Here is a 24,577-nt window from a genome sequence, read left to right on the forward strand (position 1 = left end):
TTTCCATCCTGCAGATGACAAGTACAATGTCATATACTCCTGGCACACTGGTAGCATACGACTTCATTCCTGGAGAGCTACTACAGCACTCCCTCCTTTCCCACCTTAAGGACTGACAAACAGAATGATGACTTTTTCCACTTACTCTGTCTGCTCTTTGTGGATGATCCTGAGGAGCTGGGATGGCTTGTTTGTTGGGGTCCAGACTGAGAGAACTGGGGGGCAATGGCTGGGATCTTTCCCTTTCTAGGGCTGGCGCTCCGCACTTCAGGAGTGCGAGGGATCTTGGGTTTGCTGGTGAAGGCTGAGGGAAATTCGCTGTAGGAGGAGATGGAAAAGGTTAGAAATGCATGAAGAAATATGTATGCATAGTAAGTCTGCAACCAAGTGAAACCTGCAGCACATGCTGTGACAGCATGATAGACTGCTCAAAATTTAGGGAGACTGCAAATGGAAAGGAACACGGCACCACAGTTACTGCCCTGGGGCATGTACTCACCGCACAGCCTCTAAACCTGGCTGTATCGACCTGCCTATCCTACTCAAACCTGGTTCTTTGGACAACAGGATTGAACAGGCTCAGTTAAGTCCCCTGCAAACAAGTAATAGATCTTTAACTTGTTTTCCATTGTATTTATCACACACACAGACTCAATCTGAGGTGCAAAAAACACATAGAAATGCTACAGCACAGGAATACATCCAGTTAGGGCACAGACACTATTATTTCTCCTAGGTATAGGTCACAATCTTGGCAGACACAGGCAGCCTCCCTGGCTCCCAGCTGTGATAAGATTTGTAAAACTCCCTGAAGGCTTTGTCAAAAGAGCAAAAAGCTGTGATGGCATCTATGAAATAAATTCCCTAAGCACACAGGTTCCTTGTTCACACTGAGAACATAAAACAGCTGCTGCTATTTCACAGTTGCATGTGCTGCAAGAACACCATTCTTTAAAATTTAGTCCATGACTGTGTGAGGATACACTGTCCTTCCCTGCCCCCAGCATCAACATATTCTTTCCCAGGTACTAAAAATGGAGGCTACCAGAAAATAGCAAGTCTCTAAAATAATTCTGAATCTATATTCATGTTTGCTCTAGTGAGTCAGTTTTCTCTTAAAAGGAGAAAAGGTTAAACTGAAATAACAGCTACATGAAAAAGCTCATCATATTTAAAAAGGAAAAAAAAAGCAGAGCCAAAGGCAGGAGATCGAAAAAGGTGCCATCTAAAGACAGGTGATTAAAAAGGAAGGGCCCCGTGTTATTAGCTCCATCAAAAGAACCCTTTGTGACCATCAGAAAGGGTGATTAGGAGGATTTTCAAGACATTTAATCTCTCCTCCTCCTCCGGGAATGCTGCTGAGTCAGTGCTGATTAGCCCTTCCATACCCCTGCTTCACCTTGCAGGGAGATTTGAGAAAGTGTTTCTTTTGTATTTTAAATAGCATTAATTGTCTGTATTTTGCATATGTATATGCTAACTATTAAGGAGAGAGACAAGCTAACTGGCCTGCTAAGAGCCATCTCTGCAGCCCTCTACGTATCTCTGAGTATTACAAATATTGCACTTGTCTCATTTCAAAGTAGGAGGTGGCAGATGGCAGCAGAAACATACTAGCAAAACAAAACCAAAAAAGTAAGATTGGCTAGATAAAACCCCAAGCCATGGACCACAGACATATTGAAATATCTCTCTCCATAAAATAGTCTCATTGTTATTGCTTTTTTGTCATTTTATTCACTTTGGTTCAAGAGCTGGGTTTTCAGTTCATTACTGCTCTTCATGGTAATCTTATGTGTACTGTGATATGCTAACAGACACGAAAGGAAGATCCTACAGCCTCACAGCAGTTTTTGAGCCATAAATGAGCTTTTTTCCCTTATTCAGCAATAGATAACAAAACCCCGGAATACTCCCATACACTAAAAAGTGTTTTTGTAGCCATCAACGATCTTCACAGAGTTTCAGCGCAGTCACTAGGCAGCTAGACTGTAAGCACTTTGGAAACAAAGCAAAGTAATGAAACCAGAGTCACTATACTTTACCAAAGAGAGAGATACACAGTGGTCACACAGGATGGCTCTCATCTTTACAAACTCTTCGGGAAAGGATTATATGAAATAAGCTGGTAGCAAACACTGTAAAGTTGAAAAAAACCTGCTGTTTTTCTGACAGGATGCAGTGCAGATCTCAGTCTCCATGCGCCCAGGTGTCACAGAACCACCTCATATTTTACTACATCAATAAATAGGCCAAGATCAACAGAAAAGAATTAATCCTCAGAATAACACAGAAAACTGCTATTTGTTTTGCTGTATACTGCTACTGTATTTGGAACTGCTATCCTTTAGAACTTGATGAGATGAGGAAAGAAGTAGTAAGATCTACTGTGGGAAAATGTTCTGTAGTATTTGGTAAAGGAGTCATTTATGACAAGGTGTGGTAATTTCAGAGCAAGTGCTCAAACAAAAAAAAAAACAAACCAAAAAAACCCACCCCAACAACCAAACAAAAAACCAAACCCACAAACTCACAGAGAAATCTACATTTGCACTGAGAAGAAAGAAAACTGTTTACTTGGAAAAATGGAAATAATTGTCTATAAAAAAGTGCACAACAGACTGACACTGGGGTCGGAATAATCAACCAGGAGACGTGACAGGACCGGAACATAGGAAGATGAGTTAGACCATTTTCTCCAAGAGAAAAACACTTGGACTTTTGGCCATTTTTACCAGATTGTCAGAAAAGCAAGACCATTAGAGACCTAAGAAGGCCCTGCAGAGTTTAAGCTCTTTATTATGATGATACTGGACATAGTCACAATAAAAAAATAAGGGCTTTTTCAGCCAGCCACAATTGTAAACTCAAGTCTATTACAAATTTACCCTTGATTAGCTAAAAAGCACAACAGATCTATATTCTTACATGATCAAAATGCAGCAGGGAATAGCAATGCAGAGGCAGCTGCCAGTCTGACATGCATTATTTCCTGTGGAAATAAAACAACTGCAAGACATGTCACTACCAGGGCCTCATTCTTCTCTCACACTGATTTAGCATAATTTCACTGATCTCTGGGCAGTTAAATTCCCAATTTATACTGCTAAGGAAGAGGGAAAATAGCAGTGACTGCTTCAACACCACAACTCAGCCCTCCTTTTCTCATACACGTCTTCTAGGAAGGACTTGGTATTTGGCTACTAGGAAGGAGACATCTCTTACAGTGGTCAAAACTATGACCAAAGCAGCAATTTATTAGCTCTGTTTGTTTTGCAAACAAATTAACGTATGCTGCCAAGAATGAAAAGGCAGTTCTAGCTATTGCAACACCAACATATTAACAGAACACCCTTGACGTAGCAAACCCTTTGTTTGCTTGGACTGTGAATGGCTACATTCCCATATCCGTAACTGGAGGCTGCATTTGTAAATACAAATTACTGTACGCATGCTAAGGAAGCACGCAATGAAAATATATTATCTTCTTCTATAGGACACTGCACCTATGCCTTTAGTTAGAGATCCACCTATACTGAGATTTAGACATATGTTTATGAAGAAAAATTAAAGATTACTGGGGACACATCTTTTTAATAATAGATTATAACTGTAGAGAAGCAAAGCCTCTCACCAAGGTGGGGGGCAAGATGCTGCCAATTTGGCTTGCTTCTTGTGAGCCAAAGCCTGAAAAATAATCTCTCTCTCCATCACAAAGCAAGCAACTTGGCCATAAAATTATCATGGTCTATTTGTATTAGTATGTCCTTAGCTACTGTTAGGACAGGCAACAGAAATACAACCAATATTGGTTGTATCCCAGTAATGCTGGGATAGGGGTATGACTACTAAGCACTTCAGCTGCTAACCAGTCATAATTTGTTGACAATATATAATTTGTCAGATCTCACCATGGAAACAGCACAACTGGGGAAAAAAAAAAACCCAACCAAAACAACAAAAACACAAAACCTCACCAAACCCCCCACACCCCCCAAAACCACACACAGGCATCTGTAGGCCAGAAGGAAACAAAGCTCTAAGCAGAGAGTCCAGTTTTCAGAAGTGCTAGAGCTTTAACTGACACAAATAACTAAGCACTTCTGAAAAACCAGATCTGTAACGAGTTGGTAAAACCTTTCCTTTAACACATCTCCACCCATTCTGTGTTTTACTTTTGGAATGTACTTGCTTTTAAAATTTCTCTACACTCACTGTTTAAAACTTGGCCCAATCAAATTAGCTATAGGAAAAAGCTGTTAATGTCTGAAGGACACATGCAGGCCCTGAAAAACTTCGGTAAACCTTGGCCCCATTGCTAATGAATTCCTAGTTCTCATCCAAGACATAACATCACAGCCCTACATATGACAAAAGCTTCACAGAGGGCTCAAGGTATGATCAGGAGAAGGAGAGCAAGATCTTTCATCTTCCTTTGACAGAAATTATTTCAAGGAAGAGTTGAAACCCATTGCTGGGAGAACTCATAATATTGCCTCCCTTGATATACCCGTCTAGTGGATAAATCAGGGACTCTGGTCAGCAGTGCTAGCAACTCAGCATGTTTAAATGCTCTGAATCCACTTAAATGCTTAATTTTTGTTCCTTCTGCAAGTTAATTCCTGCCCTGTTCCCACAGTCCTACCTATTTCTTTATTAATAAATTTATCATGGGTTAGAGTCATCTAAGGAAGCAATCAGGAAGTTTTATTTGCAGAAGACTGCGTTGTGCATACATGTGAAGTTCATTAGTAATGTCTTGCTTGAGATTTCTCCCATTCTGGACCAGATGCTTAGAAATCGAATAGCTGCCTCTGGCACAGCTAAGGGTATTTTGTTTGGCAAGAACCACCACAGCTGTCTCAGACCAGACTACATCATACATCAAATGACTTCACAGATTGTCTTTACAGCAGCATGGAATTAGCTGGTAAGTCCCCTCAGACTCCTCTTGCACTTTTAGATACTCCTCTGGATAAATCATACCTATGCAATTGCCCGTTTACTTTGTCCTGGGTGAAGTCAGTAGATCGGGAGGACAAGATATTGTCATCAGCTGGGATGCTTCGGTCCATCCTATGGCCTGATGAGAATACTTTAGATGACTTCATTTCAACTGCTGTTTAAAAAAGAAACACAGTTCAGCGAGGAGTTGTCTCTACAATTTTACTAGAAACACAATCGAGTCACAGTTCCTGCTGTGTGAAGGAAACCTTGAGATAATGGCAGGCTACTGAGTTAGTGTGGCAGAGTGCATTACAGCTCATCAGCTGAGCCAAGCCAACTGCAAGTGTGCATACTTCCAGCCCTTTGCAGTTGGAAAGTAAAACATACTTGGATCATTTTCAAAGCAGCTACATTCTGCATTTGCAATGGGCTAGGAGCATGCAGACCATCAGTTAATGTATATCAGCTAATGACCGATATCTCATTAAAGCCACAGGAATGCAACCACTTGTAGTTGTCTGTACATATCCATAGTAACAGGCAGCCACTGTGGACAAAAAACAGTGTTTTGCACTTCTGTCAGGCTTCAGGTCTATTACATTTGTTCAATATATCTCACTTTCTGCCTTGCACTAATGGAGAAGGGAAGGACAGTCAGTTTGCTGAGAGACACAAGGCTACCAAGATGTGCAAGTTCAGTAAGAGTTTAGCGAAAATCCCTAGCTCCATTCCTCCTATGCTCAGGACAGGTTGCCATCCTGATTTGCTCTCACATGCTGATATGGATGCAGATCAGGTCACTTTCAGACAAGCATTTGGCTGCCCAGCGCATGTTCTGTCTGACATTCAGCATAATAAGTGTAGTAAGATGACCAGGGTCCATCTTTAGTCCACAAGTTTTCTGCTCACAGGAGACAAAAAAAGAAAAAAGAGCCAGAATTACTGATTCTTTACCAAAGTGATAAAAAGGGAGGATGGACCCAGACAAAATCAGACCAACTCAGGAACAGCTGAATATATCCAGGCATGGAGGACATCAATAACTGCTCTCATTTTTAGAAAACAAAAGAGAATCAAGGTTTCTTGAGGCTAAACTTAGCTTCCTTGAGATATGACCTTGATGATGCTAACTGTTCACATGAAACTTTTATTCTAACCATTTTTTCACTCTTGGTCTCTTACTATTCATTTCATGACTTGACTGCATGAAACTCTGAATCCCAAAGTATTCATGTGATGCTGGAAAAGACATATTCTGAAGTGAGCAGGTTCCTGGTACTGCATAATGACCATCAGACCAAGATCAGAACTCAAGAAACTGCATATTTATTTCACAGCAAAGATGTTTGGCAGGGCATGATGAGAGTCTCTAGAAGCAGTACAATTATTTTTACACCTTTCTGTAATGTACTGTTCCCTGCCGTACCTTAGAAGGCACTAGAAAGGACTTATTTTCCATTGTCTTAAATTAAAGCCTTTCCAATTTAAAAATTACAAAACCCACTGCCTTTTGGAAAACAGGGGATGTCCAAAGACCCAGTCCAATTATTATTATACAGAATGAAAGTCCTGTCACTGACTTGAACAACCAGGGGATCCAGCTGTGCAGTCTCTCCCTTCTCTTCTCCTACTCCTCATTTCTAAATCCCAAAGGGTAAGACAGACAAGCATGTATTTCACTGGCTACTTGCAAAAACCTGAAACAAACCTCTGGCAATCCTTCAAGTAGCTCAGTGTTGTTTTACAGCCTGGATTAGTGCTAGGAAGAATCGTCTCTGCCACACACAACAATAATTTGTCTTTTTACATGTATAATGCATATAAACTTGCAATGTGCTGTATATTCTGACCTCCAAGATTTTTCTACAAGAAAAGAGTATAATCTAGTAGTCTTGTTAGTATCCACCTGCATATAATTTTGACTGAAAACAGCTAACAAGCTGTTTTAGACAGAGGCTACAAGCAAAGTTCTGACAATATGAATCATTAAAGTTGGCAGGAATTTCTTCAGCATGAAGGCTTTAAATCAATATTCTCCATCAAAAATGAACAACATTTACTTCGCTGACTTACTCAGGCTCCCTGTTTAAACCTCCCCACAAATCTCTACAAGCAAACTGTCAGGCAGCATCAGCAGCACAGAAAAAGTGACAGAGGTGAGTGAATGCATTTCACTGGCAAGATATTATCAAAATGTGGTTTAGAAGGCACACTGGGCTCCTGGTGGCTGCATAATGCCTTAGAAATTGCATCCAATTACATCCAATTATACTTTAAAACAAGCAGATAGGAACACCTTTGATACTCCTTGGCTTAATTTCCTTTACGAAGCATGAGTATGTAAAACTCCATTTTTTTTTTCTTCTATATAAGAAAATTGCCAAGTCAGTATGCTTTTGATTACGTTTACAACCTCTGCTGTTCTGAGTTGCTGCCTGTGGCCAGCTAACCTCCCTGCAGAACAGGCTCAGCTATACTCAAGGTGCTACTGCGCAAAGCGAAGCTTGAGGACAGCAGCTCTCATTCCTACACAACAGCGAGAATCCAAGTGCCCATCTTGAACAGGAGCTTCATCTGCTTCTATCATACGGCTTTCATTCAGCGTATTATATTTATCAGCTCTAGGCATTACGCAAGCAGATTCCTGTCTGCAAGACCTTGGTTACTTTTCTCAGAATCCTTTTCATTTCCTCTAGGAAATTTAAAAAAAATAGAAGAGAGGGTAAGAAGTATGCTATTCCTTTACTGCTTCAAAGCATATTTTTCACAAAAGTAAAGGCATGCTTTGTCTGAACTTACTAATAATTCTGTACCGGATATGCTGCAAGATCCTTTACCTAAGACTGCAGAACATTTTGCCTTAAATCCCTAATTGGAAATGTTAATGAATCCCTGCAAGAAGGTTGAAACTCCCACATCCGAAGTTCCATGATCCTGTGGATACCAGAAGTTCAGAAATAAAGTGTTTCAGAAGCCTATAACCTTTTAAATTCCATCACATGTTTCTGAGCTCTCAGGTCCAGCTGAGTTTGCATTAATTTCAGTTTAAGTTGCAAGGACAGAATCTTTAGCAGCATCACCCACAATGTAGCTATACAGCACAGGGCTTCCCATCCTCCACAACCTTTTATGGTTTGAATGTAGTTGCAAATCTAAGCAGATAACTGCAGCTGCCTTCAACTTTAATACAGAGGTCCAGCCAACAGAGCCTGCAGGTGCCAGCAGACAGTGATTCATTTAGATCCAAACAAGGGTATATTTGATCAAGTAAGGGGCTTTGCCTGTTGGGAAGTGCACTGTCTCTGGGCTGCAGCTCTTCCCCTAGGCAGAGGACATTGCGGAGTGAAATACTTTGCACATCGGAAGCCCTGGGTATGATCCTTGGCCCTTCCACAGGAAACAAGGTGGAGCGAGGCAAGTGAGACCATTGGTCTCTGCTGACCACACATTACCTTCTGTAGCCATTCATTCAGCTCGAGCCAAAATCCAACCGTGTGCCCCAAGGTCTTGCAGACTGCCCCAGGGTCTACAAATGGAGGGCCAGTTCCAAGGCTATATTTAAAAAAAAAAATCTACAACACACAAGCTAGGCCCCAAACGCCTGCCCCAGTCAAGAAAGAAAGCAACAGTTAACAACAGCATTCACAGAATATCCTTACATGAAGGGGAAATGCAGAGGTCAGAAATGCTGGACCTGCTCCCACCACAACTGGGAGGATGACCACTCGGCAGAGACTGCAGCTTCTCATCCCTTTCATGACAAGAATTGGTATCGTTTTCTGGCCTGGAGGAGAAAGGAGAACGCAGGGTGATGAATAGTTGCAGTATAAAAAGTTGCATGAGAGTAAATTCTAATTTCTTCTAATTGCCTGTAATGACATAGAAGATATTGAAATTATTTTATATTTCATATTGCAAACTAGTGCTAAGGACATAATTTAACTGCATGACTGTAGCTCCCGCAAACCAGCCGATGTTAGACCTATTTGACATTAACATTTTTTTCCTACTGCAATAAAAGATCCGAGGAACGGAAACCATAACTCCTTGTAGTCTGAAGACCCAAAATACCAGGCAGGACATTTAAAGAAAAAGACTGTAGCAGTGGGCCTGAGAGGTCTTCAATACTTAGCTTTTTCAAGGATTTAAGACTTGCTCCTGAATATTACAAGGATTTCACTTTACAGAGCAATATGCAATATGGACTTAAAACAAAGTAGATAAGAAATAGAACTGTTTGCCTCCCAAGTGAGGTGGATAAATGAGAAACTGAAGTAGCTGAAGGACAGAACAGGGACAAGATTGCTTAGTAATAAGCAATAAAACACAGCAGAAGCAAGAGGCGTGTGAGAAGTGTGTGAAAAGAAGTTGGCAGACACAGAAAGTTTCCCTGCCCAATATCAGGTTAAGGTAACTAGACTATATTTCTAGTTAGAAAGGATGCAGTCCAAAGAGGCAGTTAATGATTTCACAGCTAAATCAGTTTCTAAGGAAACAGCTAGCAGAATATTAAGTAGTTCAGTCCCCCTTGAGTGATCTCAGCCAGTGAGTCTTTAAAGAGGAGGAAAAAAAAAAGAAAAAAAAAGGCAGCTTTCCAGTATTTCCTGGCTCCCTTAGCTCCATACAGCAAGAGCTTGTCCATAAAGGGATCCCATGACAATTCATCTGAAGTAACTAGAGCCTTGTCTGCACTGGGAAGTCATAGAAAAATTAGCATGGAATAGCTGCTACATGTGCAGTGGCTACTCTGCATTAATTTTCTGTGTGAATACTTCTATTCAGCACTAGAAATCCGCTCCCCCCGCCTCCTTTGGAGGTATGAACCAACAACTCAAAGAGATACATTATAGTATCTCCATCAACCGCTTCCTCTTTCACGATGTTTTTAAAATGGCATATGTTACATTGAGTCTCACATGAAGAACTTCAAACAAGTTATATTCACTTCAATTGTGAATGCAAGCATTTAAACTACATTAAAAATTCGTGTAAGTACTCTGCTGAATCCAAAACTTCAGATAATTCAGATCAACTGTCCTGGATTGTCCCCGGGTAGACAAGCTGCATGTGAGGCTAAAAAGCCTGACGGTTTTCATGCCATTTCATCTGACACAAACACAAGCCACTTAAATTATCTAAAATATGAAATACATCCAGTTCAGATATTGCTTTTAAATAAAGGCAGCTAAGATTTGGTCACTTTTATTGTCTTCCTCTTGCAAGGCTTCCTAAGAGACTATTTCCTCATTTTACTAAATGAAGTCGTACTAAAATTAGAACAGTATAAAAGCCATCAAAGCTTGTCCTTTTCTGTTGTAAAATCTAGTTCAAGAATGTCTTCATCTATTTACTGCAGTTTTCTTTCACACAAATTAGTCAGATATAAAATACAAATTTCTCATTCAGGATGGTATCTCATGCTTCCTACTTAAAACATGGGAGCACCAAACACTCATATTATTTCTACCATTTGGCCAGAGCAGGAGGGAAATCAATTTTCACATATTTTCACCATGTTAGATTTCTGCCATTTACATTTTTCCTCCCTAGTTTGCACAGTGAGGCAATCTGTAAAGACTGCTTCACACCATCAAACAAACACTTCTCTTAGACCCAAAGCTCCCAGAACCGGTACGGTAGAAAGGTGTTTTTAATTTGTGTCCAGCAGTGACCTGAAGCCGTCTTGTGGAGGCATGAGCTGCACAGCTGTTCATAAGGAGATTCAAGTTTTGACAAAATATGGGACCAGCGTCACTCCGGTATCCCGGGATACTGTTAAGTAAACATACTGCCTGGGTAGATGGTGGTAAAGAGAGGCACGCGATCACTTCTAGAGATTATTTCTGATGCGTAAACTGTAGTGCGCTACATGGCACCAGAAAATAAAAGGCACTCCCCCGGGTTTGCCACCGTTTTTCTGACTTCCCATAGGAAAGTCACTTCATTTTCACAAGCTTGTTTTTCTCTCCACTTATAAAGCAGGTATGTAATGCTTAGACGCTTCAGTGGTAACTAAGATTTATTCCTGAAAAGTACTTTCTAAATAGGCTGTAAGGCTACCCTAACAGCCGATTCCACAGAATCAATCCAGGTCTCCTAGCCCACCATGGGCAAAATCCTGTGCAGGGGAAGTGGGACCTTGAACTCAGTAACATTGACCCCACAGTAAAGTGGCACTGTATATTTAGTCATGTATTAGCCAGTTTAGATTTTTAAGGCCTGCAGTTCTTTTGGAGGACTGCAGGAAAATTATTAGATAATCACTATGCTACTAATATGAGCTTATATTAATTAGTTGCTGTTTCGTTCTTACACACAAACACACATTTAATATGTAGGGAGAGGGCTTGCAAAAACTGTGGACATTATGATGGTGCAAAAGTTGACCACTGTGAGAAAGGACACGAAGTAAAAACTCCAAATCCACATCCAGGCTAAACCAGGCAGAAGAAGTAGGCGCCACGCTCCAACAGATGCCATTTTTTCCAGGCTAGTACTCAGAAGAAAAATCAGGACTGTGCAAGACAAATTCTGTCCTGGGATAGCCAAAGGTTCTTTTTCTGCTTTGGAAATTCATCTTGCTTTCTTAAAGAAAGAAGATTTCTTTCTAAAGAAACACCTTCCAGGGCTTTTTCCATGTCCAGATCTGGTATGTTACTCTTGTCCATTCTAAGGCCCTGGTAACATAATCAATATAATCCCATATGAATGGTACAGCTGCCAAAAAGACATATTTGGATGACTCAGGAGGGGTCCCAGTCAGATCACCTGCTTGTATGAATGCTAATGCCAGCATAAGACAGTGGGGGGGAATAAACATGGGCAAGATAAAGCTGTGACCACTCCCTATCCGAAACAGTAGACTTTGATCAGATTCAACTACACCTGCGTAACTACAGCCTAAATCAGTCCTCACTGTTTTCTGTATGGATCTGCCACACTAATATGGGGAAGAAATGTATTTTAAGAAATAGAAAATACGAACATGAAAGCAAAGAGTGGCAGGGGGGATGACACGGGACAGTCTTCAGACCTCAGGACTGTTCTTCTAAGAACCACCTCTACATTCTAACTTCATTACACTGTTGTATTTCAGGTTACCCATTCATTTTAATGTACTTAGCTATACCAATACTGTGACTTTTGAGTACTATTTTCTATACTTTGTCAGAGTGACTTGCAGTCTCTCAGCTTAAGTATCTGCAGAAATGAAAACATTAAATCCTCATGATAAACTGCTGCCTGTATCATAGCTACTTGGATTTGATCAAATCCAAAACTGTATGCAACTGAAAGTAAAAAATCATTTACAATTGAGATCTCATTGGTATTTTACTTCCTCATTCAGGACAGTGAAAAGGAGAATTCTCATCTCAGAAATTAAAAGATTAAGATATACTTGTTCTAACAGAAGGCAGAGCATATTCAAGGAGCTCTATACTCTAAGATTTCTTTATTCCACTTATAATGCAGCCTTCTACCTCTGACCCCAAGCACACCAAGAGCAAGGTGTCACAGACCCTCCCGCTGGAAAATGTATTTCTTCCAAAGCAGGAAAAATCCAACATAACAAGATTTTTGTCATTCCCATTTTCTTTTTAATCTGTCCTCTTATGGGTGTCTAGCAAATTTCCCCAGAGCAATATACTTTCTTGCTTATAAAGTGGAAGATCCCAGGCATTTTAGACACTCCATGTAACTTACCAATAGAATATATTATGAGAAGATGAAAGGACTATGAACACGCAGGATATAATGCAAATTTAAATCAAACTGATCAGTAAACATTCACTCAACTATTCCAAGTATGTGACCTCAGCCAATGGACCTTTCTCTGCCTACAACATTCCTCTCCTTTCTTTTTGTGAAATTATCTTTAAGGAATGACAATGGCAATGCACTTTTAGGTAGGGAAGGTTTATTTATCAGGCACTGTTGGGGTTCTTTTGTTGTTTTCTTTTTTAAAGGAGCTTAAAAAAATCCAGCTTGGTCTCATTTGTTTGGACTTACATTAGGCACACAGTTCTGTGATAACCTGGCGTCACAGGTCTCTGGAGAGGCTCATCTGTACTCTGATGGACACCAGGAAACAGCTTCTTCTTCGTTTTTGGAGTATGAGTCATTATCTGATACATAGGAAATAAAGAAATGGGGGCGGGGGGAAGAGAATGCAGTGGAAAGACAGGTAACTGGAGCCATAGAGAAAATATATAGAAACATTATATATGTTTCTATAGAAACATTGCATCAGAAACTTGTTACATTCTGGTGTCACTAGATAAAATTGCCTGGAATCACTGTAGGCTGTTCAATGACACTTTACCTCAGGTCACGTTTCCATCACCAGCATTGGTAGACCTATGGATTCCGGGATCCAGAAGGCATACAGTCACATTTATCTCAAATTAGCCACAGCACACTAAATGGCATTTATGCAAACTTTATGCTTTTCTACTTAATGGCTTTTTGCTGCTTGAGGTAAGACACACAATACTTGATCTGGAATAATTCCTGCAGGAGCATTTAACTTTTCAACTTTTTTTTTTCAAAATAATTTCAGACCAGCAGAGTGTTCCAGTATTAACTTACTCAGCACTTTGCTTTATGTGCCCACAGAGTCACTGATGTAGCACTAAAACCCTAAGGCTGCCTTTAGGTTATTGTTAAGCCACAGCCTGACCACCTCCTGTGAAAGGGTAGCTACCTTTCTCAAACTTATTCTACTTCTTCTGAACAGCAGCTAATAGAACAGACTGTGAAAGATTTGGACTGCTATGCAGGTAGAACCCGGCTCTTCAAGCAACAAATGGAAGAAAAGATTTTAGAAAGTGATGAAACTACTGAAATTAAACACAATCTAGCAAATTAATTTATTTCAAGATCCTAATGAGTGGTACTCACTCCCAAGTACTCAGTTGTTAGCAGCTTCTCTCCTGCAAGCTCTCCCAGTTGAGGTTGCAAAACCTCATCTTTGTCCAGATCAGCCTCCATGATGTCATGGTCCTCCTGCAACAGCAACATGCATGTTATTTGATCCCAGGTTCCAAGAAGTTTTCATTTCAAGTTTAGTTCTCACTTCAGTAGTCACTTGGATGATATGTACTGCCCAGATAAATGACTGTTAGTACTGCACATGTAAGTCGTAATGTACAAGCATTTTGCACCAAAAAAGCAGACACCAAAAAAGACAAACTCACCTAAACTTTTGATATAACCAGAAACTAAAGAATCCTGAAAGAAGAAAAAGACCCACCCCTTTTTCCACATATGCTACGCCAAAAAGTACAGTATGCATTTCAAAAGTCATTCTCCTTCAAATTTCCAACCCCAAATAATTATTCCTTGCTTGACCTAATAAAGGCTCAGGAAAAATCTCGGTCATTATTATCTTTGTAGAACACTGCATGCTAGTCTGAAGAGATGCAATGCTCCATCCTTAACAAGCAGCTGGTATGAAGTTTGGAGTTTTAGTTTTTGCAGATCTGCCCAAGCCACTCTAGTCATACAGTACAGACTAAAAAAAACCAACCTGATGGCACTTCTCAGCCACACTGGAGGCTGAGAAAAGGCTACCCTTGTTTTAAGAAAAAACAAAACTGAAACTTAAGGTCAGTCAATTCTAAAAAAAAAAAAAAAAAAAAGGCACAACAACGTTATCATTCAGGCAAAGAGGATGGTAGGAAACTTGACAGAAAACTTGTCTGGATCTTGTTATGTATCAGTATCATCTGACTAATAAAAGCATAAATTTAAGTTAGACTATAACAACTAGCAGTAAAAATAAAGTGAGCGCACCTTAAAACAATTCATAGTCTTTCCTGAACATAATGCTAGCATTCCATGAGATTGAAATGCCCATATGCATATTCAGCACTTTGGGGTACATCCCCTTGACAAAAACACTGAAGTAATTTACTGCTGTTTATTCCCCAAGAAGGAGAAAAAAACCCAAAACATTTTATTACTGATTTTCAAGAAATAGAGGCATAATTTTTAATCACTCAAGACAAAAAAATCCTTATTGCTGGGCATTCAAAACCCCTCCTCAAGCAGTGAGGTGAGACCACAGGTGTCCGATAGCGGCTGTTTTTAGAGCAATGTGAAGCAGCAGCAGCGGCTGCAAACTCAGGTTTGCAAGGAAGCTTTAAAGGTGACAATATCGGGCTGGTACAAAATTCTTGGAATCAGTAGTTTAGGATACAAATATCATACAAGAAGGCAACAATCCTCTGTTGACTTTATTCCACAAACACCAAATGTAATCAACTTCTCAAGTGAAAAGTACCAAGAATTCACTCTCCTGTGCATATTTCTAGTATAACTATGGGCGATTCATCTCTCATGGAAGTTCTGCAGCTTCTATAGATCTACAAGCCAGGAAACTTTAAAGTTTGAGGGACTCCTCCAGCAAACCAAAAGTAGTCATACAAGAACAAGATAGTATTTTTGCTTGTGTTTTGCTACTGAAAAGAATTCTCTTCTGTGCTGCAGAAGATATCCTAAATAAGACCCACCCCAGATGAAGAAAATGTGCTTTGCTTTTGAAACAGGTTGTGACAGTAAATGTAAATGACTGTCAGAAAAAGTAAATGAATCATTCTAATAAGGTATATTGTAATAGTAATGTAGCGAGCCTGGCATAAACTCCATTAAAAACAATGGCCACCGAACTTTGATGAGCTCCAGAGAACAAAGAAAATGATAAGCAGTTTTGCTTTAGTGAGATTTAGATTCAAATAGTTTTAAATAGCCAAAGTAAGAAATACCCTCTGCCACAAAGATTAGCCAATAATATGGATGCTTGGACAGTGCTCTACGAAAACAGCATGAGGAAAAAAACATTGGAAGTGTGTACAGGGAAGGTATTTCCTACAGTGGAAATGGCCAACTGATGGTGCAAAATAACGAGACTACCATCACTCAGACCAAGTCGGCGCTGGCTTCCCCAGAGCTCTACAGGCTTGCCTTTTTTCAAGTTTAGTGAACTCTGTACCAACTGGCTTAAAAACCATAATTTTTGTTTTGATTTAGTTATTCTCATTGCTCATCACCTGCTCATTCACAGGCATCAAACAGAGATAAAAAGTACAGACACAAAGGGCTTAATTCAGTAGCCCACAGCACCATCCAGTTCTACTTTGAAATATCCTGCCTGGTCTTCCACTGGGGCTCTGAAAGGGCACAAGCCTCCCACAGGTCCCAAGTCATATCCGACAGCCTTGTGCAGGTGCTTCTGATGCTGTACTTAATCTTAAGAGACATTAGATGCCTGTGTGTAAACAACTGAAGCAGTTACAGAAATACTGCCAATAATCCACATAGTGTTCTAAGGTTTAGAGTAATTTTTTTCCAAAATGTATTTGTTCATGCATGGATTTAGTAAAAAAACCTAGTTCTTCTATCAGTGCTTTGAAGATACCAGATTGTTAATCCTCTTCATCCTCCTAAGGATGTATTCTCTAGATGCTCAGCCATAAAAGATAAGGCTGTATAGGACCTCAGGAAGATGTTCAATCTGCCTTTATCTCCAAGGCAAGATAAGTTACAATCAGCTCCTAATTACCTGGAAAGCTGGGTAGATGTGAAAAATAACCCAGATAATGGAAAACCACAGATAAACACTTGTAGACTAGGCAACAACGTCTGTATCAAGCAAAACAACGCCCCTCCCCTCCAAACTCCACAATATACTGTACTTTGAAAAAAACCTAAAAAGTTGCAAAGATGAGCTTTATAAATAGTCTGGTGGAAATTTTTTTTATATGGTATGTTAATGCAGCATCAAGAGCTAACAGTTTTCTTCAAGGTTGCTTTATAGAAGACTGCCTACACTGTGCCTGGGTAGAGTGTTACATGTTACAGTCAGAACATCTCCCTGCCCTTTCATCCAGCTCTCTGCATGCATGATGCATTTAACTTCTCCTCACAGATCGCCTTGGTTTCCCCAGGTTACACCTCTTCCAGTATTCTGGTTGACACGTTTTGTCAGACAGAGAACGCCAGTTTCTGGGAGGTGCCTCTCCCTGCCAACCTTGCTCCCTGACGTTATTTAACGTAACAGGTAACTGAGCCTGAACGTGTCCCTCCTCTGCCTCCTTGTACAGAAAAACAGCTTTGACAGACATGCCATCATTCCACTGCCGAAATAACACAATTGGTGCCCTGTTCACCATTGCTCACAAGCTGCAGCAGACGTTGGCAGCAAAGTCTTTTAATGTAATGGCTTGAAGTCCTGCGATTAGGTCTGTGATTAAACTCTCTTTCTTTTGATGTACTCTCTAGCTGAAGTGTATTTTCACACTGCAGTTTACTGATTTTATTGCCAGGTGCTGAGTGATGTGGGATCAGAGGGTGTCTGATAAATTGTCACTGTACAGTTATCTAATGTAGCTCAAGTTTGTAACTAAACTTTTGAATTAGAGCTATGATATCACATATTCACTTTTACAAGCAGCTTTTAAAGATGGTCCAAGTCAAATAAAAAGCAAATGTAAAGATCAAATACTGAAGATAAACTAAGTTACTATTAACAGAACAGTCGAGAGAATATTAAGCACCAGAAAATATACACTGTGACTATGGGTGTCAACACACCCCAGATGGCCGTAACGAAGGTGGGTATGTATTCCAGAAGCCAGTGCATCCTGAGCTCTACACTAGTTAAGTTAAAGCTCAGCAGACAAAGCTGAAAGCCAATTTATTTCTGAATAACAGTATACACAGACTTTTTTTATTCAATTTATATGCTCCAATGTCACACATTACGGAATCTTAAATTTCCGAGTGTATGATGCCCGTAGAAATCACAGAATTACCCTCCAACAGGCTAAACCACATCTTGGTGGCAGCATTTAGGAGAAAGTAGTCATTACCACAAGATCTGCTCAAAGCCAAGACAGAATTCAACAACTTTAAATTAAACACAGATAAAAGCAAAAAACCATGAAAGGTAATAGTAACAGCATGGGGAACCTTCGCATGCTCTTGGAAACAATAAAAGCTGGGGCAAAACTTGCAAACTAAGTCTGCATAAGAGAGTCTTTTTGTTGTTTCTTAAGTTGTGAAGGTATAAATATTGATATTAAATAGATCAGCAACAAATTATAATATCAGTAAGCAGTCTGAATGCATGTCATTAAATTGTCAATATATGGACATATTCTGAAATACATTCAGTCTGTAGTAGTTTTTAAAAGTTACGTAAAGGCAAGACTTCTGATAAAGTTTTCCAAAACTTTCTGTTGCCAGATCACAACATCAGATGTTATCACAGAACCCCATCAAAGAACAATAACTCACAGCATTTCCAAAATACAAAAGGGCTCCAAGTATTGAGGCAGTGAGTCAACAAATCTTTGCTTATTTAACAAAGGTACAACATTATGTGTTTTGTGTAGCATTTTGCTGCCATACTGTTTTTATACTATATTTTCTAAACTGAGGGACTAAGAAACCAGGCCTCCTTGCAGCAGAACAGAATTATAGTTCCCAGCAGCAATAAGGATCTAGAATGTGCCACAATTAATGTTACACTAGCAAGTTTTAAAATTGGCTTAATAAGACTTTTTCTTTTTAATATAATGGCAAAGCTAATGAAAAACTGGAATCAGACACTTCTCTGTTTCAAAAGCCTACTGTTATTTTTGACTCAAATAATAAGAAGTGACAGAAGTCCATTTTAATCACATGATGGTTCAATGGTAAAAATGCATTTCAAAACTATTTGACCTAGAGCCTTGGCTGGGATCGTGAGCAGCAGCAGCTTGTCTAGAGGGCATGACTGAACAGGAGAATTCTCCTTCCTTTCACTCCCAAGAGCAAGTAAAGTAATGAAAGTGTTTAACTCTATCAAGCAATTCAATGCCACACCTTTCATAAAGGAGTTCCTTATCTCTGTGCTTTCCCAACAGAACACAATATCCTTCCAAAAAGAACACTAGAGTTCAAGCAAAAATACCACCACCTTGGATTCTCATGATACACCTAAGACACTCAAAGCCTTGGAACATCAGTTAAAGGGTGTTAAGCAGCGTATTAAGCAAAGGGAAGTTATAATGATTAATCCCCAGAAAGCCCATCTTGCACATCAAGCATTGATTTTGGGTGGGAGGAGTGAAAAGATCACTGAAAACTCACTTCAGGACTGCAGAAGGTGAAACAATTACAGTAATCCTATTAGAAAAAAGACAGTTTACTGTACCCCCTTAGAACAAAACAGGGAGAGCTGACTGTTAAATAAAACTCCCTTGTAGCTCTAAACTTAGTATTTCCACATCGCTCTAAACTTAGGCAAAGTCACAAGGGTAATTTGTTCACATGTTCACCACGTATTGTGCCACAACACAGAAACTAGCTAAATAATCCAACCAGTGCAAAACTTCCCTGGACACTGCCAGGCAAAGGCTGGATCCTGCAAGGTGCGGCACTTCATGGCAGCTGAGAGCTCACCACACATTTTACAAGTGGGATACTTACATTTTTCTCTGCTTTCAAAACATAAAAGGCTCAATGTGCACTTGAGAATGCACTCAGCCACCCTGCAGTAACACGGCAAGTTTTACACTGTAGCATGGTTGTCACTAGCATTTGCGTTAATGTGCAACAAACTAGTAGAAGGTGGACACAACTGACTTGGTAAGTTTTATGTGTCTTACTCTTTGTTGGTTCAGGACAAAAACCTACTTTTTGTCTAAAAACTTGGTTTTCAGTAAATATGTTCTCCAGTAATATTCCTAATACAAGAACGTTTTACAGAGATCACTCACTCTCAGTGTCACTGACCTCTTCACGGCAGATACATGATATAAACCTATTTGCACATATACACCCATCTAAATGTGTTCAAACACTGTTCCAAGGACATCTACTGTAGCTGTTCTTTTAAATTTCTCATGCAAGACTTTTCAATAAAAGAAAAGTGCTATGTGGTAGACTTCTTTCAGATAAAACTCCCATGTAACTGCCTACACAGTAGCTTTTCAAACCCCCCTGTGCACTTATGGCAATGTAGCAATGGCAATATCACCAGTGAAGGCTGGGTTTAACATTTATTTCCCTTGCATCATTTACACCTTGCTTTGCTTGTTAATTCAGATGATCAAATATGCTGTGTTGTCTACACCTGGGATCCCATTATTCTGTGCAGACAGCTTCTTAAAAAATGCTGTATAAAATGTGTTTATCAGCCGAGCTAGACATACACAGCTAACCAGTTTATATTTACTATGACATAGTTTCTCATGCTTACTTTCTCTTTTTTTTTGTCCTTTTCTCTTTTTACGGAACTTATTTCTTAATTTGTAATTACTGTTTTCCTTGATTACATACAGAAAGTTTATTAAATATATTTTAAAGTTTCTAAGCAGCAAAAGAAGTAGTCACACCCTGAACAGATCATGATACCTTAAGAAAAAGTAACAACCTGTTTATAAACTATTCTGGTGATATACTGGTTCATTTGCTTCCTTTGTTTTTAACTGCTGAAATGGGTCTGCTTGAAAGCAAGATTTCTACTGCTACAGTAACTCCTCATATCTTCACACATTTCAAGCTATAATCCTTTATTTATCACAAAGGTGGTGGATCCAATTTTCTTGTTAATACACCCTGGTAATTGAATAAAAGTTAAAAAAAACCACAAACCAAAACCAAAAAAACCACCCAAAACCCCAAAGCCTGGCTTATTGACACAAATATTTTCTGTCTAGAAGGTTAAGGATTTTTCTAAAAGGTGCCTGAAGGCATTTAAACTTACTTCCTCATCTTCCTCTTCCTCTTCATCGTCAGACACAATACTATCATTTAATGGCTCTTCTAGAAAGAAGCAAAATGAAATGGTGTAAGAGTACCTGTGCAACTTAACAGAATCTCTAGTTATTGCTTCTCTTTTAAGATTTAGCTTGCTTCTCATATAGACATCCCATTCTTTTTAGGACAACTATTGGAATTATTTGCTCCTATAAAGCATTCTAGAAATCACTGAAATCAATTAATATTTGGGACAACGGCAGAAACAGAAACATTCTGGAACAGTTCTTTTCTCATAAATCCCACTATGATATCTCAGTGTATTTACTGACAAGACTTGAATGAAAGTGTGTGCACTTGCAAGTTTGTCTCCTTTTCGATTAATTTTTAATAAAAGACTCTACTTCTCCCTACAAACACTTCAATATTATACAGCTTTTATACATAAAAAGATAGTACGCACACAGAATACTTATTGTAACTTTTGGACAAATTCATTTCCTTAGAAAAAAGCAGCCAGGCTTATACTGGAAATCTGTATGCTCAACTTTTACTCACCAATCAGACAAAACCTTTTAAAAATACCATTCACAGGTAGAAGAGGAGCGATTTTATAACCTTGATGAACAAATATTGCATAGTGGCAATATAGTGCTTAAACACTTTATTTGTTCTTTTACAAGTGTGCTGGTTTTGGCTGGGGTATAGTTAATTTTCTTCATAGTAGCTAGTATGGGGCTCTGTTTTGGATTTGTGCTGGAAACAGTGTTGATAACACAGGGATGTTTTTGTTACTGCTGAGCAGTGCTTACACAGGGTCAAGGCCTGTTCTGCCTCTTGCCCCACCCCACCAGCGAGCAGGCTGGGGGTGCACAAGAAGTTGGGAGGGGACACAGCCGGGACAGCTGACCCCAACTGACCACAGGGATATTCCACACCATATGACATCATGCTCAGCATATAAAGCTGGGGGAAGAAGGAGGAAGGGGGGGACGTTCGGAGTGATGGCGTTTGTCTTTCCAAGTAACTGTTACACGTGATGGAGCCCTGCTTTCCTGGAGATGGCTGAACGCCTGCCTGCCCATGGGAAGGAGTGAATGAATTCCTTGTTTTGCTTTGCTTGTGTGCGTGGCTTTTGCTTTACCTATTAAACTGTCTTTATCTCAACCCACGAGTTTTCTCATTTTTACTTTTCCGATCCTCTCCCCCATCCCACCAGGGGGGAGTGAGCGAGCAGCTGTGTGGGGCTTATTTGCCAGCTGGGGTTAAACCATGACAACAAGCATAAGACATGCTGTCTTCTGCTCTTTCCAAAAGCCAAAGAAAGCAGTCAAACTTGTTCTATTTTTACTGTACAGAAAGGTTTCATCAGAATTCACCTCCTTTTCATTGTTTGCTTTCTCTTCCTTCAGCCTTCCTTTCAGCCACAGCGAACAGAAAATACCATAAATATTCCACCTCCTCATACTTGTCTGTATTAACACAGCATCTACAACTCCTAGGACCCATGAATATACTCTCCAAAAAGGATGGTCTCTGCCCCCTGTTCAGGATAAGCCATTTCAGATTAACAAAGCTACACTCCTCCATAGAGCAAGAGGTGAGCAGAGACAGACCTAGTCCCTAAATCCTGTTTTACAAATTGTATCACCTATTTATTTTTGCTGCTGACAGCAGTCTCTCATTACTGTGAGGTCACTAGCATGAAAGAAAACAGTCAAGGTCATTCTATCTACAGTTCCAAAACTTTGGAATTGAGACCTACTCAGCCTTTTATTTCTTCTTTATAATTGTAAAACAAAAGCAAATTTTAAAATACATCTGACATTCAAATCCTGACATTCACTATTCACCCTCTCTCAGACCATCACACTATTGTTATTCTTTGAGAGTTTCAACGCCAAGTAAAAACATGAGCTTTCTTATGGCTTTTGTGAAAGATTTACAGCTCAGATAGCTGCATCTGTTCTTCTGACCTGAATTGAGCTGCTTGATAATAAATTCAATCTGTCGGATCATCTCTGCATTTCCTTCCTTGATAAAGCAGCGCAGAATTTCTTCCATTCCCTGGATGCAGTGGAAAACATGGCTAGATTAGTATTTCATGTGACCACAGTGACAGTTTTTTTAGCTAAAATGTCATTGTTTTGTCAGGAAAAACACAGGTAGTGTAAAACAAACCACCGTGCCCAGCTCTAAGCTCTCCATTTTGTCTATATGCTTCCCGAAGACAAAAGAAATATGCTGTCTAGATTGCTTCTAGGTTTATATACAGAAGTATCCATGACTAACAGCAAATTTTTACAATAGATCTGCTGCTTCTGCTTTCTGAACTCAGTACACAGTAGTCAACAGAAAAGGGCAAATTTGCATTTACATATATAACAGTATAAGGTTCAGAGAAGGAAAGCAAAAAGCAGGACCGACTTTGACCTTCTCTTAAACCCAGTTTCTCTCTTTGTGGCCCCTTATAGGCTTGATGTTGTGTCTTCAATCATTTAAGACGACTTCCAATCCTCTGTGCTTTGTGAGGTAAAACATCTGACAACAATTATGTTTGCATAACTCTCTAGGTTAATCCTCAAGATATAAAGATACACTGCTATCCCAGGAACGGCTTCCTCAAATCCAGAAGTCAAAACACATTCATTACCAACCATTAGACTAACTTTCACAGGAGATCAATTCCTAGTTCTGCTAAAACCTTCCTCCTGCTGCCTTCCCCAGCTAACCATGTCTATACCAGGCAGAAACAAAAGCAGCAAGAGGAACTCATCCTCTTACTGGCTATTCACTGGTGCAGAATGAGTTAAATAAGGGGAAGAAGTAGCAAGGCAGCTGAAAGCATCTCCTGGGCCACATCCAGTCTACGAAATGCTAGATGGACAACACTATTCTAAACTAACACCTTTAATTTATAATTTAGATAGAATCCTTCACACTGCTGGGGCTCCACTTCTGGGAAAAGACCAGCAAATGTGGCAAAAGTGTTTGAGACATACATTGATACCTGCCTGAATATCAAAGATGAAGGGCCTCTTGTGGCTTCCCTTCTCAAATGCCATGGCTCCTACCTCACAACCCTGCTGCACATCGCTCAACAGGTACCTGTGTGCATGCCATCTTTGGCATATGCGTTGATCTTTGTGCCATGCAAAGCAGCACTTCTTACCATTGCTCTGGCTTCTTCTCGGACAGAAGGGATGGCAAGAATGCTATACAGCGTTCCATTCACATATGGTTGTATCTAAGAGGAAGAAATAGTCATACCACTAAGAAAAACTCTTACATTCACCAAGTTGACTATAAGCAGAATTTAAGACTGAAGGTGCAGAACAACTATGTTCAGAGAGTTTAATCAGGCTAGCCTGCACTTGTAAAAATTCCCACTTGGGAAGCAGTGAACTTTTAGAATGCAAATATACTGTGATATGGTTGATCTAAATCAGTACTGCTGCATGCACATTTCCTCCCCACCCCTTCTGAAAATGTATTCTTGCAAATTGACCTAGCCCTAAGAAAACAAAAAAAACCCCAACCAACCAACCAAACAACCAAACAACAAAGAAGGTTAGTTTCTGACAAACACTAGTGGCAGTATGAAAAATAGGACAAAGAACAGGGACAAGACTGTGTCAGCATGAGCTCAAGACAGGCTTCAAGCACTGTAGCCTTAGTCCGGATGGCCTAAGCTGTAGCAGCTTCAAACATCCTCTCACTCTGTTGCCTGTTACTGTCCCTCAGCAGAGGCGAAAAAACAGCTAGCATGAAAGCTCTGTATTATGGTTAGTGAAAGCCACCAGATCTGTCAAACTAGTTTTATCAGCACTTATGTGACCCTTTGTATTGGCCAGTTACTGTTGGAGCACTAAGATTTCCAGTC

At 39.8% G+C, this 24,577-nt stretch overlaps 1 protein-coding gene across 1 annotated transcript in view; it reads right to left on the bottom strand.

The window, feature by feature from the left end:
* The window catches only part of ARMC9 (armadillo repeat containing 9), a 70,571-nt gene that overhangs the window by 3,456 nt on the left and 42,538 nt on the right, over positions 1-24,577 (bottom strand). The window contains exons 16-23 of the mRNA XM_009323592.1: positions 23,867-23,941; positions 22,671-22,761; positions 20,702-20,757; positions 13,849-13,953; positions 12,958-13,073; positions 8,607-8,731; positions 4,987-5,119; positions 146-318 (exon numbers count right to left, since the gene is read on the bottom strand). Of these exons, the coding sequence (XP_009321867.1) occupies positions 146-318; positions 4,987-5,119; positions 8,607-8,731; positions 12,958-13,073; positions 13,849-13,953; positions 20,702-20,757; positions 22,671-22,761; positions 23,867-23,941 (874 nt within the window). The remainder of the gene's footprint in view (positions 1-145; positions 319-4,986; positions 5,120-8,606; positions 8,732-12,957; positions 13,074-13,848; positions 13,954-20,701; positions 20,758-22,670; positions 22,762-23,866; positions 23,942-24,577) is intronic.

The sequence above is a fragment of the Pygoscelis adeliae genome, unplaced genomic scaffold (genome assembly GCF_000699105.1).
Source record: "Pygoscelis adeliae isolate BGI_AS28 unplaced genomic scaffold, ASM69910v1 Scaffold245, whole genome shotgun sequence".
Taxonomy (NCBI): Eukaryota; Metazoa; Chordata; class Aves; order Sphenisciformes; family Spheniscidae; genus Pygoscelis; species Pygoscelis adeliae.